At 38.6% G+C, this 16,427-nt stretch overlaps 1 protein-coding gene across 1 annotated transcript in view; it reads right to left on the reverse strand.

Annotated features, from left to right (window-relative positions):
• Positions 1-16,427, reverse strand: part of FBXW8 (F-box and WD repeat domain containing 8) — a 173,525-nt gene that overhangs the window by 36,681 nt on the left and 120,417 nt on the right. Inside the window, exons 6-7 of the mRNA XM_040345962.1 lie at positions 4,341-4,537; positions 2,144-2,353 (exon numbers count right to left, since the gene is read on the reverse strand). Of these exons, the coding sequence (XP_040201896.1) occupies positions 2,144-2,353; positions 4,341-4,537 (407 nt within the window). The remainder of the gene's footprint in view (positions 1-2,143; positions 2,354-4,340; positions 4,538-16,427) is intronic.

Below are 16,427 nucleotides of genomic sequence, written 5' to 3' on the forward strand. Positions count from 1 at the left end.
GTTCCTTGCTGTTGCTCACATACAGAAACATGACATACGAAAGTGTCAGTACAAAGTTCAGGTGTTTGCTTCATCCCAGTGTGTTATGGCTATTTTAGTGATTTTTATAGCATAAATATGGAGCAACTTTTTTAAGACCATGTATTGTTTAGAAGCTGAGGCTCCCCATATTCATATGCTAACTAACTTGTTGGATTGCTTCGGGAGATCAGAACAGGAAATGATGCTACAGGAAGTATGTGTACATTGTAGGAATATTTTGTAATACACTTTCATGTATTTTCCTAAAATTGTACTTTGTGTAAGTACAGCATTTTTGTTTAGTAAAGCAAGCACCTAATACACTACAGAGGTTTATTTGCTTCCTTGCTTCTGCCGCAAAGAACCTTAAAAGACTCAAAGCAAAACATGCCAAAACCAAAAAGATTGAAACCTTACTTGAAATTTGAACGTGACTGGTGGCACAGCAATTAGGGAGCTAAGACGTTACGCAATGCAAAACAAGTAAGAAGATCCACATGTGTGCAAAAATCTGGGTTCTGGCTGCAGTAGATTACATGGAATTCAGTTTAAGACAAACTGATCAGAGATATCCACTTCAGCACAGCTGCAATATTTTCTGGTGAACATAAGTAGCTATCTGGCAGAAATGACCAGATATTGCAAAAATAACCTTTCCAGACAGGATTGTTTGGCTATACAGGCAGATCCTTCAATCCCCATAACTGTTGGTATGTAGTATACAAACATCACTGGCCTAATAAATTATCAGAGATGGAAACTGCACAGCACAGAATAACAAAAGTGACAAAAGACGCAATCCTGAAAAAAAAAAGGCACAGTGAAAAGTCTACCCAGTCTTTCTGAATTATATAAGATTCATATTAAAAAAGGTAGGGCAAGCTTGCTTCCTGATGTTAGTAGTGATGCAATAATTCCTTAATGGCATTACATTTTCATGTCCTATAAAAATCCACTTTAATGCATTGAATGTGTACAGTATATTAGATTTTCAAAGGCACTGTATTATATAATGCAGTTAATTTATAAAGCTCACTGTGCAAATTAATATCCCTAATACCGCCTCAAACAAAATTATTAAGAATCGCCATAAAAGTATTGGAAATCAAGATGACAACATGAAATGATGATCGATTAACCCACTTAAGAGAGATGTAAAATTATTCATCACCAGTTATTTCAAACAATTTTTCCTAAACACGAGATGTGTGTGGATATGGGAAACAGCCAATCATAAAGCTCCCTTTTCCCTTCAGGGGGCACCGAGTAATTATCCTAAGAGGCGCAACCTGATTGATTTGCAGGGTGATGTCAGCTGGGAAAGCAGTGCCAAGCACCAGTCCCTGCACCTAGCACACTGCAGCCATCTGGATTACTTCATTTCTGTGGCTATGATTCGTTTACACAGTAATTATCTTAACCCATTCAGTGTTATTCATTACTGCTGCTATTGTAAAATACTTTTCCTGGCAACAGGTTTTATGTCCTAGCTATAAAATGGGAACAAAGGCTATATAAACGATAAAGTAGCTGTTGAAGAATGTACATGATAAACAAAATAGTGGTAGGGGTGCTAAATATATGATTATACATCAATAATCTTAATTGATACTCTTTTCATTGTCAAAGATATTTATAAAAATAAGAATGCAGCAACTATTTGTGTCCGTACAGGCTCTTCCGTTCTAAAGGGTACCAATACAGACTATAGACTATGTAATAAAACAGTCACGAACATATCAGTGCAAGCAAAATGACCCTGTTATTTCCTAATTATTCTGGGAACCGGATCCCATGGGGTGTTTTCAAATATGGACTTTCTACATGAAGATGGGGCTCAACCCCATCTCCTGGCTCCCTTATTTGTCAGTGAAGAAGACAATTACCTTAATAAGCAGCCATGATAGGTGTGAAAGTAGGGCCAAGCACTGACTTCAAGCTGATATTTGCATATTAAATCACCCAGAGGTTTTAGGTTCCCAGAATGCTCTAGGAGAGAACACAAGATGGCAGTGCTTACACCTAAAAGGCATAGCCTTAGATTATACAAAAATAAAATGTGTAATATTTAAGAAAAGTGAGGTTGTTCTGCTATTAGGGGTTGTCTGAGTAACCCATTTACCTTATTGCCATTATTAGAAAACCAGCCATAACTTTTGACTCCAAATGCCGCTTTATCAAGAGAAACATCTAAGCTGGTAACTGTGTGGCCATATGTAGAATGCAGTATCTTTTCAGGGACGTCTGGCTTTAAGAGATATACTATTTCTTCAGCAGCAGCAATAGCAACAGGACATCCTTCAGAGTTCTGAATCAAATGGAGAAAGTTTACCTTCAAAAAAAAAAAAGAAAAAAGAAGAAGATCTAGATGAGTGCATAAATCAAAATAAAAAGCTATTAGTGCAAATAAAAACCATATTGTAATCAGCAGACCCATTGAGCTGGTGGCTATGGTGTAGATAACTGAGCTTTTGCTCATACAGGTCAATGGCAAAGCAAAAGCAGCTTAAAACAGGTTGATGCCGTTTAGAAGGTAAAAGCAGGGTAAAAAAGGAGGTCATCTACAGAGTCAAATGCACCTATGTCAATGAACGTTAAATCTCAGAAATGCCTCAAACTAATGCACAAATGCAAGTGCAATGCACCTAAAATCATGCAGCCTTTGCCCAATAACGCAAGCCTTAATTTATACACAAATGTAACATTTAAAGTGGGAATAAAGGTTTGTGTGGTTTTTTTTTTATACATACATATCATACTTGCCTCCACTGTGGAGTTCATTTTGCACAGAGTGGCTCCAAATGTCCTTTTCTGGGGTCCCACGGCGGCTCTCGCGGCTCCTCCACACAAGAGCTAACCTTCTCCGGGAAGCTCTTTACGGAGTGGGTTAGCTTAAGGGGGTGCTGCCATGTGATGCAGTCGGCGGGCATAGCCGCCGAGTGTATGACTCGGCCCTGCCCGACGCACTGCATCATTGGATTTGATTGACAGCAGTGCAAGCCAATGTCTGGGCTGGTATCAATCTATCCAATGAATAGCCTAGAAGTCCGGGCAACGATTGAGCGATTTCACAACGCAGGATTTTCCAGGGCTCAAGTAAGTAAACGGGGGGGGGGCTAGGGGGCCGCAAATCGTCTTGATGTTTTTTTCACCTTAAAGAGGAGGTCCGGCTTGAATTTTTTTTTGAAGTCAGCAGCTACAAACACTGTAGCTTCTGACTTTTAATAAGGACACTTACCTGTCCAGGGTGCCCAAGATGTCAGCAGCCAAAGCCGAGCAATCCTCGGTGAGGGAATCAGGAAGTGAAGCGTTGTGGCTTCACTGCCCGATTCTCTGCTGCGCGGCGATATGTGAATGGGCGGATGTCTCCTGGGACACACACACAAGGTCCCAGAAGACACCGCTCCCCATTTCCCAGGAGGCAGCGCGACAAGGAGAAGAAAGAAGACCCACCGCGGACAAGGAAGAGACAGATTAGGAGATCTGCCTAGTAACAGGCACTTCTGGTAAGTATAAAAACACACATATATATATATATATATATATATATATATATATATATATATATATATATATATATATATTTTAGGGTGGACCTCCACTTTATTTTTTATTTTTTTTTCTTCACAAAGAATCTTTATTGGGTGAATAATAAAGCATAATACATAGTACACTTACAGAAGCACAATAACTGTGAAGGATTGTATACATCAAAAAAATTAACAATCATAAAGAGGTGGCAAATAATCAATTAATCAATAATCAATAAATAATAAATAATCAAGCAAATAATCAATAATCAATCATAGAATGCATTAAGGTAAAAAAAAATTTACCTTTACAACCCCTTTAAATATGTGCAGATAATTAAAAATATGTGCATAGGTTATTTGGGAAAAGTACAGTTTAATTTTTATGATTGCGTATTTCGAGATGTTAATGCTTTACTATAACAGAAAAGCAACAAAACAGCATCAACATATGATGATGAAAGTAGCCTTTTCCTTTAACTGTCGAGATAAGATATAAGACACATATGGAGTGCATCAGTCAACTCATAGACTTTCATTGTGAGAAGTAGTAAAGCAGAACCACTGTACAACACTGAAATTGGTAGACCCTGAATGTGTAATGAAGAAATAATGACTAGATAAAATAACAAGTGAAACATATAAAACATTTTTTAAAGCATTATCCGCTACTAAAAATATTTTCTCTATTAGCTGAAAAGACTATTAATATCCTTTAAATGTACTGTGTGTAAAACATACAAGTTATATGAAAGAGGCTTCAGTTCTTTTGAGGTTAATACAACTCACCAGTTTTTGGGTCTGAAAACTGCAGCAACTTCGCCAGTACCCTCTATCGTCAGGCCTTTCTATTTTTATTTCAAAACTGGATGCTGTTGCTATAGTAGCGGTTTCTGGGCACAGAGCTAGTGCCTGGATTTTCTGGTTGTGCTGATAGTGATGGATAGGTTCCCGACCAACCTGAAGACACCAAACATCGATGGAACCTGGTAAAATACACAACACAGTTCTGTAAAATGCCAGTATAGCATTTCACTATAAAGAGTATATTACACAATGTTCTTTCTTTCAACCCTGAGTTTTTTTTTTTTTCCATCAACACAGTCAGTGTTAATTGGGGAACCCTTCCCGCAGCACTATTGTGTTCTGCCGGTGGGGAGCCTTCCCCACTTAAAGATAACAATGATCACTGTGTTAAAGTTGGCTGCCAAAACCCCTTCTCAGTCAAACATTTTTGCTGGCTGCACAGGTTTTTTGAGACCCCCCTTGTAAACCTGGGGTAGCTGGTCAAACTCCCAGGAAAAGTATTTTGTACATTAATGTGCTCTGTTACCAGGTCTAAAATCAGTGACGACATTCAGGATTTCAAGGGGCATCAAGTGCGTATTGGATTTCCTGATTACCTACTGTATCACATTTTCGAAGGCCCTAAAATGCCAGGACAACATAAACAATGGAAAGTAGACAGCCCAAGGTATTTGCTGAGAGGCATGTTGAGTCTTTGGAAGATCCCATTTGTTGCCACAAGTTGTTGTAAAAAAAATATATATATTATTTTTTACACAAAGTTGTCTTATAGGTGGCATTAAACCACAAAATACATTTTACATCTCCTGGGTATAGGGGTAACCACGTGTGAGACTGTGTGGAAGCCCAGCCACATACAGGGAAGCCCAGCCACATACAGGGAAGCAAAAAACAATCAGTTTCGGAGGCCCTAAAATGCCATGATAGTACAAACACCCCCCAAAAGACCACTTTTTGGAAAGTAAAAAGTAGTATTTTCAAAGAGGCATGGCAGGTAAACATTTTTTATTTCAAAATATTGTGACAAAAAGTCTATTTTCCAAAAAGGGGTAATTTGTTGGGTGTTTGTACTATCCTGGCATTTTAGAGCCTTTAAAGAAGTCAGGAAATTAAATGTGCAAGTTATGCCCTATGAAAGCCTAAAGATGCTCATTGGATTTTGCATCCTTGTTTGTGGCTAGGCTCCACAAAAAAAAAAAAAAAAAAAAAGAACAAACAAGATATACATGTGCTCCGATTCCAATAGCTTGTACATGTATATAATCTACCAGGTGCTAAAGCTGTGTGACAACATATTAACATAAAAATACTGGATGAACCCTCTGCACACTCCTATACCCTTTCAAGCTAATTTTGCAATAAATAACAGGGATATTTAGTTAACACATATTGCAATACATGTTTTAAGCTGACCAACTGCATCAAAGCGATCCCTCTCTAGCCAGTTCTAGTCTGCTTTGCCACTGCAAATGGTACTTTGGACACAATGCCAACCTGGGACAAAAAGACACAAAATGGGGGAGAGCTACAAGGTTTAGGTCTGGCCATTGACCTGCAATATGATAGAAACAAGATATACCTGTGCTTAGATCCCATTAGCTTGTACAAACACATAATCTACCGGGTGCTAAAGAATACTGGATGCACACTGCTATACCCTTTTCAAGTAAACATTTTATTGCAAAGTTTGCCTGAAAGAGCATAGCAGTGTGCAGAGGGCTCATTCAGTATTTTTAGGCTCTGAAAAAGTCTCATGTGGTATGCCCATACTCAGGAGAAGTAGCAGAATGTGACGTATCTGAGAAATATTTCATTAATGTGACAACTTTTGTAACAGCAATTTTTGTACTTTTCAAAAAACAAAACAAAAAAAAAACTTCCATGCATTCAAATACCTAGGGGTGTCTACTTTCCAAAAAGGGGCAATTATACGGTTTATACAGTCCTGGCATGTTAGGGCCTCCAAAAATGTGACAAGTAGTCAGGAAATCCAATTCGTAATGAACGCCTACATTTTTTTGGGCCCCTGTATGTGGCTAGGCTGCCAAAAATGTGTATCTCCATACTCGGGAGAAGTAGCAGAATGTGTTTTGGGGTGTAATCCCACATATAACCATGGCATGACAAATATCTCATTAAAGTGGCAACGAATAAAAAGTAAATTATATATTTTTTGTCAATTTCCCAAAACGTGTGGCAAAAAATAAAATTTTCCATGGATGCAACATGCCTCTCAGCAAATACCTTGGGCTGTCGGATTTCCAAAAATTGGTAATTTGCATGGCATCTGTACTGTCCTGGCATTCTAGCGCCTCAAGAAATGTGATAGGCAGTCAAAGTCTGAGCTTCTTAAAAGCTACATAAATGCCAGTATATATACACACCATAGTTTACGGACACTAAAACTTTCGACATTCCTCGCCCCTATATTTCATAAGTTTTCTATCTTTATATCACTCAGGTATGTCTGTATGTCAGTCACTTACAATTTTATTACTGGGAAACCTTTTAATTGTACCACATATCAAAGAATTAATGTCTAAGTGACCCTTTTTTTTCTTCCCTTTATTGTCTATATATTATCTTTGTAAACTTGTTTAAATTCTCAATAAAAATTATTGATTTAAAAAAAAAAAATCATATTTCAACTTTCATACAAACCAATTACCGTATATACTCGAGTATAAGCCAAGTTTTTCAGCACATTTTTTTGTGCTGAAAATGCCCCCCTCGGCTTATACTCGAGTCATTTTTTTGCACCTGATCTCCCGGACTTTGGGGACCCAGTGCTGGCTGGCCGTAGATCCCCTGGACCGGTACACATGTAGCCCCACTCTTCCTCTTCAAGTGTGCAAAGTTTGTTGCCCGGGGGACCTATGGCCGGGCACCCCTTCCATAGACGTCAGTCTAGTCATGGGCATAGTGAGGCATGGGCACAGACACAGTGAGGCATGCAGATGGACACCCTAGGCTTATACTCGAGTCAATACGTTTTCCCAGTTTTTTGTGGTAAAATTAGCTGCCTCGGCACATATTCGGGTTGGCTTATACTCAAGTATATATGGTAATATACACGTACTGGGATTTTTTTAACCAAATACATATAGCAGAATATATTTTGGCCTAAATGTATGAAGAAATGTAATTTAATTTGATATGTTTTATAACAAAGTAGAATTTTTTATTTTTTTTTTCAAAATTTTCAGACTTTTTTTGTTTATAGAAAACCCAGTGCTGATCAAATACCACAAAAAGAAAAAGTGTTGTATAACCTGGAAATTGCCAATTAAAGTTGCACAGTGCTGAATACCAAACAAGTATCTGGTCATGAAGGGGGTAAAACCTTCCGGTGGTCATATGTTTAAACTAATGGATTATGGTCCCACTGTATTAGCTTTACCCAATAAAAAAAATAAAAAAACCTCCAACCTTTTCCGCATTCTAACCTCTAACAGTCTACCAAGCAGTTAGTCACTACCCCTTTTTCTTAATGAGCCGCTGTCATATTAAGTAGAATAAATTATTCTAGCACCGAACACTTAAAAGATCGCAAAATCTGACTTCAAGATAAAAGCATAAAAAGTGTGAAAATCCCATTACGAGTCAACTTAATTAATGGAGAGGTTTAAATAGGATCCTGATCTTTTCTGAAACCAGTTAGACAATTATTTACCTTTTAAGCAATTAATGCAATTACCATTTTGCAAAGAAGTTATCCAGGACCAGTTCTGCTGAAAGCGTCAAACCTCCTCAGGGACACTTTATACTTGGGTCTCATCTTTAGATGCAGGACTAATTGCATCTTTGGCTTTGTGCTCTCGCTATGAGGCGGCTAATTGTTTAGGTAAATAGCAGATTAATTTAAATATGCATTGCTTATAATAAAAGCAAATGGCCTCCATTACGTTTGTCGCTCCCAGGCCGATTGCGATAAATCTTCCACCCAAGACCCATTAGGTTGGCGGGGGAAACATGGATGGTCCACATTACTTCACAGCAGCAGCACTTTCTAGACATCAAACAGCACTTTTTGAAAGCAAGCATAAATCAGCTTAAACTCATTAGGTACCATTTGCACTGCTTACGGTTTCATTATTGCTCTCCTTAGGGAGAAGCGGCTGGCATCTATGCTCTATCCATAAAGATTTTTTTCATACAGTGAACTTTAAAAAGGTTGAAATATTTGTGATGGATAATGCCAATTTTTTTTAACCAAAAATGTCTGGGGCAAAGTTCAATAATTGCTTTCTGAGAAACCGGTTAAAAATTCTTTTGTTTGCAAAAGCCCTGCTTAGAACATTTACCTATAAAATATAACTAATGTGTGTAGAAGATTCTTCAAGAACAATTCATTAGATGCAGATGGTAGGAAAAAGACAACTACAAGCTACCAAGAGAATCCGGCACCTCTAGTAGGAACTGGGACTCTTTTCTTTTAGTTCTGTGAGTATTTATAACTTTACACCTGCCAATACTGGTGAGCCAATTGCAACAGTTTTGGTGACATATTTCCAACTTCCTGTATTAATTTCTGCAACACTTGCTTTCCGTTTACTTTATCTCAGAAACCAAGTCAGTATAATCATGTGAGTAATGAGTATTTTATGCTATTGGACAAAAGATTTGATGGCCTGTATAAAGCTTGTGTGTTGACAGAAACGTGGAGGAAGCCATTCCTGCAAGCAAAGTCAGAACTCTGGATCCACATGTTGCTTCAGGTCCGTGACTCAGAAAGAACTGAAGTCATTAGATCAGTATAACATCCAGGCAAACTGCATTTTCTGAATTCAATAATGGCAGCCCCCATGTTTTTTTTTCAGAACAGGTTTATTTTAAAGTAGGGAACAAAATACCTAATCTGAGAATAACAAACAGAACAGATGTATATACTATTAGAGGATGAATCTGGTACATATTTGCAGACTCGGCAATTCTAATTTTTATTTAAAAAGGAAAAGAAAAAAATCTAAAAAGACCTAAAATGCTGTTTTGCAGATTTTCAGAAAGGTCTGTAATATAATATTATGCATGACCGAGTCCTTTTTCATATGCAGGTAGCTTGATACAGCCTGCGCCTGCCGTCACTTAAGCCCCGCACACATAAAAAAAAAAAATGGGGAAAAACATATGTACGAGGCACGATTGTTCGATTTTCGTATAGTGTCTACACAACTTTCGACTTCTGATTCCGGCTTTGCAAACAAAAATGTCCATAATAACAAAAATGCCATAAATATTTCCCCTATTTTGGAAACGCTGGAACTTTTGCAAAAACCAATCAATATATGCTTATTGCGGTTTTTATTACCAAAAATATGTAGGTGAATACATATTGTCGGAGGAAAAAATGTGTATTTAACCACTTGCCGACCTCCTCATGTACATATACGTCAGCAGAATGGCACGGACAGGCACATGTACGTACCGGTACGTCCTCTGCTTGACGTGGGTCGGGGGTCCGATCGGGACCCCCCCCCGGTACATGCGGCAGTCGGCAAGCCTCGGGGAGCGATCCGGGACGACGGCGCGGCTATTCGTTTATAGCCGCCCCGTCGCGATCGCTTCCCCGGAGCTGACGAACGGGGAGAGCCGTATGTAAACACGGCTTCCCCGCGCTTTACTATGGCGGCGCATCGATCGAGTGATCCCTTTTATTAGGGAGACTCGATCGATGATGTCAGTCCTACAGCCACACCCCCCTACAGTTGTAAACGCACACAAAGTGAACACTAAATGTTACAGCGCCCCCTGTGTTTAACTCCCAAACTGCAACTGTCATTTTCACAATAAAGAATGCAATTTAAATGCATTTTTTGCTGTGAAAATGACAATGGTCCCAAAAATGTGTCAAAATTGTCAGAAGTGTCCGCCATAATGTCGCAGTCACGAAAAAAATCGCTGATCGCCGCCATTAGTAGTAAAAAAAATAAAAATGCAATAAAACTATCCCCTATTTTGTAAACGCTATAAATTTTGCGCAAACCAACCGATAAACGATTATTGCGATTTTTTTTACCAAAAATAGGTAGAAGAATACGTATCGGCCTAAACGGAGGGGAAAAAAATGTATATATGTTTTTGGGGGATATTTATTATAGCAAAAAGTTTTTGTTTATAGCGCAAAAAATAAAAACCGCAGAGGTGATCAAATACCACCAAAAGAAAGCTCTATTTGTGGGAAAAAAAGGACGCCAATTTTGTTTGGGAGCCACGTCGCACGACCGCGCAATTGTCTGTTAAAGCGACGCAGTCCCGAACTGTAAAAACCCCTTGGGTCTTTAGGCAGCATATTGGTCTGGGGCTTAAGTGGTTAAAAAAAAAAAAATAATAATTGGGGATATTATAGCAAAAAGTACAAAATATTGTGCTTTTTTATAAATTGATGCTCTTTTTTGTTTAAACCGCAAAAAATAAAAACCGCAGGAAGTTATCAACCACCACCAAAAGAAAGCTCCATTTGTGGAGGAAAAAGGACATCAGCCTTGCACTCAATTGTCAGTTAAAGCTCTTCTCAATCGAACAAATTTTCAGACAGTGTATGCGGTTTTCATTCAGAAATGACATTCAAGTTAAAACTGAATGTTAAAAGCAAGTGAAATTATTGAACGACATTGTACGAATATTCTCATCCAATGGCCAACAAACATTTTAGTAGCAGCATGCTTTAATCACCTGTCATGATGGGGTTAAAAAAACATAAATTGGCCCCTTTATAGTACAAAAAGCAGATAATCACTACTATAAGCGGCTCATTTATACTGTGAAACATTGAATGAAATCTATAAATATACCTAGAAGTCAGATATACAGCGTATTTCATCCATCTGTTTTAGGATGAAATACAGACATACATGTATCCCTATGGTATAGCGGGTGTCCGCTGACACCCGATCTCATCGGTCCTTGTTATGCTACGATTCTGCGGACGGAAAAAAAAAAAAAAATTCCATCCGTCTGCGGATCGGATGAACACGGACAGACGGTCCGTGTTTATCCGATCCCCCCATAGAGGAGAGCGGAGATCTGACAGGGCGGTCCCTGCACAGTGTCACCTACCAGGTCAACGGGGATAAACGGCGCTATCCCCGCTGAGCAAGCAGATGAGAAAGGTACGAATCCTCACGGGATCCGTACGTGTGAAAGGGGCCTTAACTGGGAGTCAGACATGAAGCTACATGAAGGGTGGTGGGGAATATAAATCTTATTATACAGTAGTACTAAAGGCTTTTTTTCACAGATATAGTCATATTAAATAAAATGCACAATACTGGTAAACTTTTACTTTAAATTGAATTGGAATGCCTTATATTACCCTCCATTCTATCAGCCTCCAGTTCCTCTGGGTTCAGATACTGATCTTCCCTGCACAGAGCCCTTAAAGTGATTGTAAATGTTTGATTTTGTTTAACTCTTTCATGCCTAAGCCTATTTCTGACATTTGGTGCTTACAAATGAAAATCTGTATATATATATATATATATATATATATATATATATATATATATATATATATATATATATATATATATATATATATATATATATATATATATATATATTAGCAGTGAATCTAGAGAATAAAATGGTGATCGTTGCAATATTTTATGTCACACTGTTGCGCAGCGGTCTTTGAAACGCAATCTTTAAAAAAAAAAAAAAAAAAAAGACACTTTCATGAATTTAAATAAAATAAACAGTAACGTAAGCTCAATTTTTTTGTATAATGTGAAAGATAATGTTACGCTGAGAGAATACAGGGAGTGCAGAATTATTAGGCAAGTTGTATTTTTGAGGATTCATTTTATTATTGAACAACAACCATGTTCTCAATGAACCCAAAAAACTCATTAATATCAAAGCTGAATATTTTTGGAAGTAGTTTTTAGTTTGTTTTTAGTTTTAGCTATTTTAGGGGGATATCTGTGTGTGCAGGTGACTATTACTGTGCATAATTATTAGGCAACTTAACAAAAAACAAATATATACCCATTTCAATTATTTATTTTTACCAGTGAAACCAATATAACATCTCAACATTCACAAATATACATTTCTGACATTCAAAAACAAAACAAAAACAAATCAGTGACCAATATAGCCACCTTTCTTTGCAAGGACACTCAAAAGCCTGCCATCCATAGATTCTGTCAGTGTTTTGATCTGTTCACCATCAACATTGCGTGCAGCAGCAACCACAGCCTCCCAGACACTGTTCAGAGAGGTGTACTGTTTTCCTTCCTTGTAAATCTCACATTTGATGATGGACCACAGGTTCTCAATGGGGTTCAGATCAGGTGAACAAGGAGGCCATGTCATTAGTTTTTCTTCTTTTATACCCTTTCTTGCCAGCCACGCTGTGGAGTACTTGGACGCGTGTGATGGAGCATTGTCCTGCATAAAAATCATGTTTTTCTTGAAGGATGCAGACTTCTTCCTGTACCACTGCTTGAAGAAGGTGTCTTCCAGAAACTGGCAGTAGGACTGGGAGTTGAGCTTGACTCCATCCTCAACCCGAAAAGGACCCACGAGCTCATCTTTGATGATACCAGCCCAAACCAGTACTCCACCTCCACCTTGCTGGCATCTGAGTCGGACTGGAGCTCTCTGCCCTTTACCAATCCAGCCACGGGCCCATCCATCTGGCCCATCAAGACTCACTCTCATTTCATCAGTCCATAAAACCTTAGAAAAATAATTCTTGAGATATTTCTTGGCCCAGTCTTGACGTTTCAGCTTGTGTGTCTTGTTCAGTGGTGGTCGTCTTTCAGCCTTTCTTACCTTGGCCATGTCTCTGAGTATTGCACACCTTGTGCTTTTGGGCACTCCAGTGATGTTGCAGCTCTGAAATATGGCCAAACTGGTGGCAAGTGGCATCTTGGCAGCTGCACGCTTGACTTTTCTCAGTTCATGGGCAGTTATTTTGCGCCTTGGTTTTTCCACACGCTTCTTGCGACCCTGTTGACTATTTTGAATGAAACGCTTGATTGTTCGATGATCACGCTTCAGAAGCTTTGCAATTTTAAGAGTGCTGCATCCCTCTGCAAGATATCTCACAATTTTTGACTTTTCTGAGCCTGTCAAGTCCTTCTTTTGACCCATTTTGCCAAAGGAAAGGAAGTTGCCTAATAATTATGCACACCTGATATAGGGTGTTGATGTCATTAGACCACACCCCTTCTCATTACAGAGATGCACATCACCTAATATGCTTAATTGGTAGTAGGCTTTCGAGCCTATACAGCTTGGAGTAAGACAACATGCATAAAGAGGATGATGTGGTCAAAATACTCATTTGCCTAATAATTCTGCACTCCCTGTAGATACCCAACATGTCATGCTTTAAAATTGCGCCCGCTCATGGAATGGGAACCAACTACGGTACCTAAAAATCATAAATTTTTAATCATTAAAAGCATTAATTACGGTTACCAGGTTAGAGGTGGTCTAGTGCTAGAATTATTGCTCGGACGATCGCCGATATACACACCAGTATAACCCCTTAAAGCCGAGGCCGCATATGTGCGTACGTTTGGCGCTAAGGAAACAAACTTGTCATACTTACCTGCTCTGAAATGGTTTTACACAGAGCAGCCCTGATTCTCTTCTTCTGGGGTCCCCCCACCAGCGCTTCTGGCTCCTCTTGCCTTTAGAGTGCCACTATAGCAAGACACAAAGTGCAGTATAGAGTACCCCAATGGCAAGGTAAAAAAAATACAAACCGTCTGCGTTTAGAACTGTTTACTTTTTCCCCTGCCCAGGATTACATATCCCACGAAGCATTGCTCTTCAACACATTCATAAAGCTCTCAGGTACTTACTGATATGTATGTATGTATGTATGTATGGAGGACGGTGTACTGAGTTGTACATTTGCTGCACTGTGTATACTGACATGTGTGAATGGTGTACTGAGTTGTATGTGTGCTGCACTATGTTTCTTGATATGTAAACAAATAATGCATTCTGTATGCAGGCCAACTAATTGGCTGACTAACTAATCAATTATGAAAATAGTTGACAACTATTTTCATAATCAAATATAATCGATTATGTTGTGTCAGCCCTAGTGCAACAAAAAGTGCAATACACTTTTGCTGCAATTCCTTTAAAAAGTAACTTGTGCTCCATGCCAACCAATGGCACTTGTGTCACCACAACAGGAAGATCCCGCCAGTTACTTAATTTCCGCTCTTTGGAATGTGGATCGGAGCGGCAGCGTCCCTGTAAAAGCATTTGGAAGATTATTCCGGGTGCCATGACAGGCACTTTATATTTGAGTGTATTTTTATGGTTTATTTGGGGAATTTTTATCAAACGGTTTTACTACAAGTGGTTTTCCCAGCTTCTTTCCCATCGGTACATGGGATGAATATATAGCGTTCCCTGGTTGGTGGCATAATTGGTACCGTGGCACAGTGGATCTGTGACAAAAAGCCTGTAGCTAAGCATATGTTCACGGCGTCAACTACCATCGGTGAGTTCAGTCTCTGGAGGGGGTACCGGTGGTGACACAAGCGGAATCGGTTGGAGTGGAGCCCACACAAAGCACAAGTCACTTTATTTTAAAGTAACTGTAGGACAAGTGTATTGCACTTTTATTTGCACCATTGCACTTTAATATTGAGGACTGCACTTTATGGACAATTGCAGTTTTAAAAAATTATTTATAATTATGTATGTTTGTATGAATTGCTGTGTTGATATTTAACATGGGGATTGTAATAATTAATTTTAGGGTAAGTGGAGATTTTTATTCTTTACATTATTTAAAAAAAGTTAAGTCTGCACTGAAATTGTCAGAACTAAGAAACTACAGGGATGTCTGCTGCATCTCACAAATCTCAGCAGACTTCTCCCAAGAAAAAGGCTATTGGATGGATTATTGGCCAAAACATTATTTCCACTAAAAATAAGAGCAATACTTCAAATTTGTACTGTACATAAACATGCAATGCACACACATCTATGAGCCTGCTAGGTAAGCTAAGCTACCGTATCTTTACGTTGAGTTTGAGTTCTTCCAAAAATCTATGAAATCTACTTATGAGCCTTCCTGGCTTTGAGTAAACCAAGTGGCCTTTACCACTTTGCATTATTGTGGCCATGCCCCCAGCAAGGATGAATTTGATTTATTGCATAAATTAAAAAATGAACTCAAGAGAAAGATGCCTCAACAACATTATTCTGAAAACATTTCAGGAGCTTTTGTATGCTATGTTGGTAGCCTGCGGCGATGCACTGGTTACATATCAGTATATAGAAAGTCTGTTATAAAGTCCTGATAAGGGCAATGTTCCCTTCATATCCAATCTGTGAAGCATGGAATGAGGTGCGATGTATGAGAGCTACAGGCTGCTTTAGTTTCCTCTGATGTGGCCAGCAGCCAAACAGAGCCAAGTCTGGCAGCAGATGGGGTCTTGGCATCACCCTACTAGTCCCTGCATTAGCAGCATCTGCTCATTACCTGGCACAACGGACACTTCTATCTACCTCCCCCCTCCCATTTCCTGCCCACCCCATGTGCTACATTCAGAGCCACTGTGAACTACATTTAAATTGTATTATTTGGGGTGAATAAAAGCATTAAAAGCATATTCATTAAAATAAATAAATAATTTCAGCAAAATAAAAATGTTATCAAGAGGCAAAGAAAGATGTCCTACTATTGGCAGTAGGTTCGGTTTTGCAACCACAAATGTAATGTCAAATATGGTAGATGTGATATAAAAACATGATTTTTATAAAAATTAAATAAATACCATTAAACCAAGACATGCCGTCTTACAAAATCAGTTTAAAGTGCATTGTGTAAGGAGATGATCAATTGTACAACAGTCCAAAAGTAAAGCAAAATTCAAAATTACTATGTGAAAAACTATAGATATGCTGTATAGTTGTACTCAATGTAAGCTCACCGATCCCAGCTACATATATGCTGTATAGTTGTACTCAATGTAAGCTCACCGATCCCAACTACCATAATTTGTAATAAGGCTTAAACAAATCTAAATTCATGTACACTGTTTGAAGACATATCAGAAGTTCAGGAGGACATTTATGACACATTGG

This window comes from Rana temporaria, chromosome 1, assembly GCF_905171775.1.
Source record: "Rana temporaria chromosome 1, aRanTem1.1, whole genome shotgun sequence".
NCBI classification, from domain to species: Eukaryota; Metazoa; Chordata; class Amphibia; order Anura; family Ranidae; genus Rana; species Rana temporaria.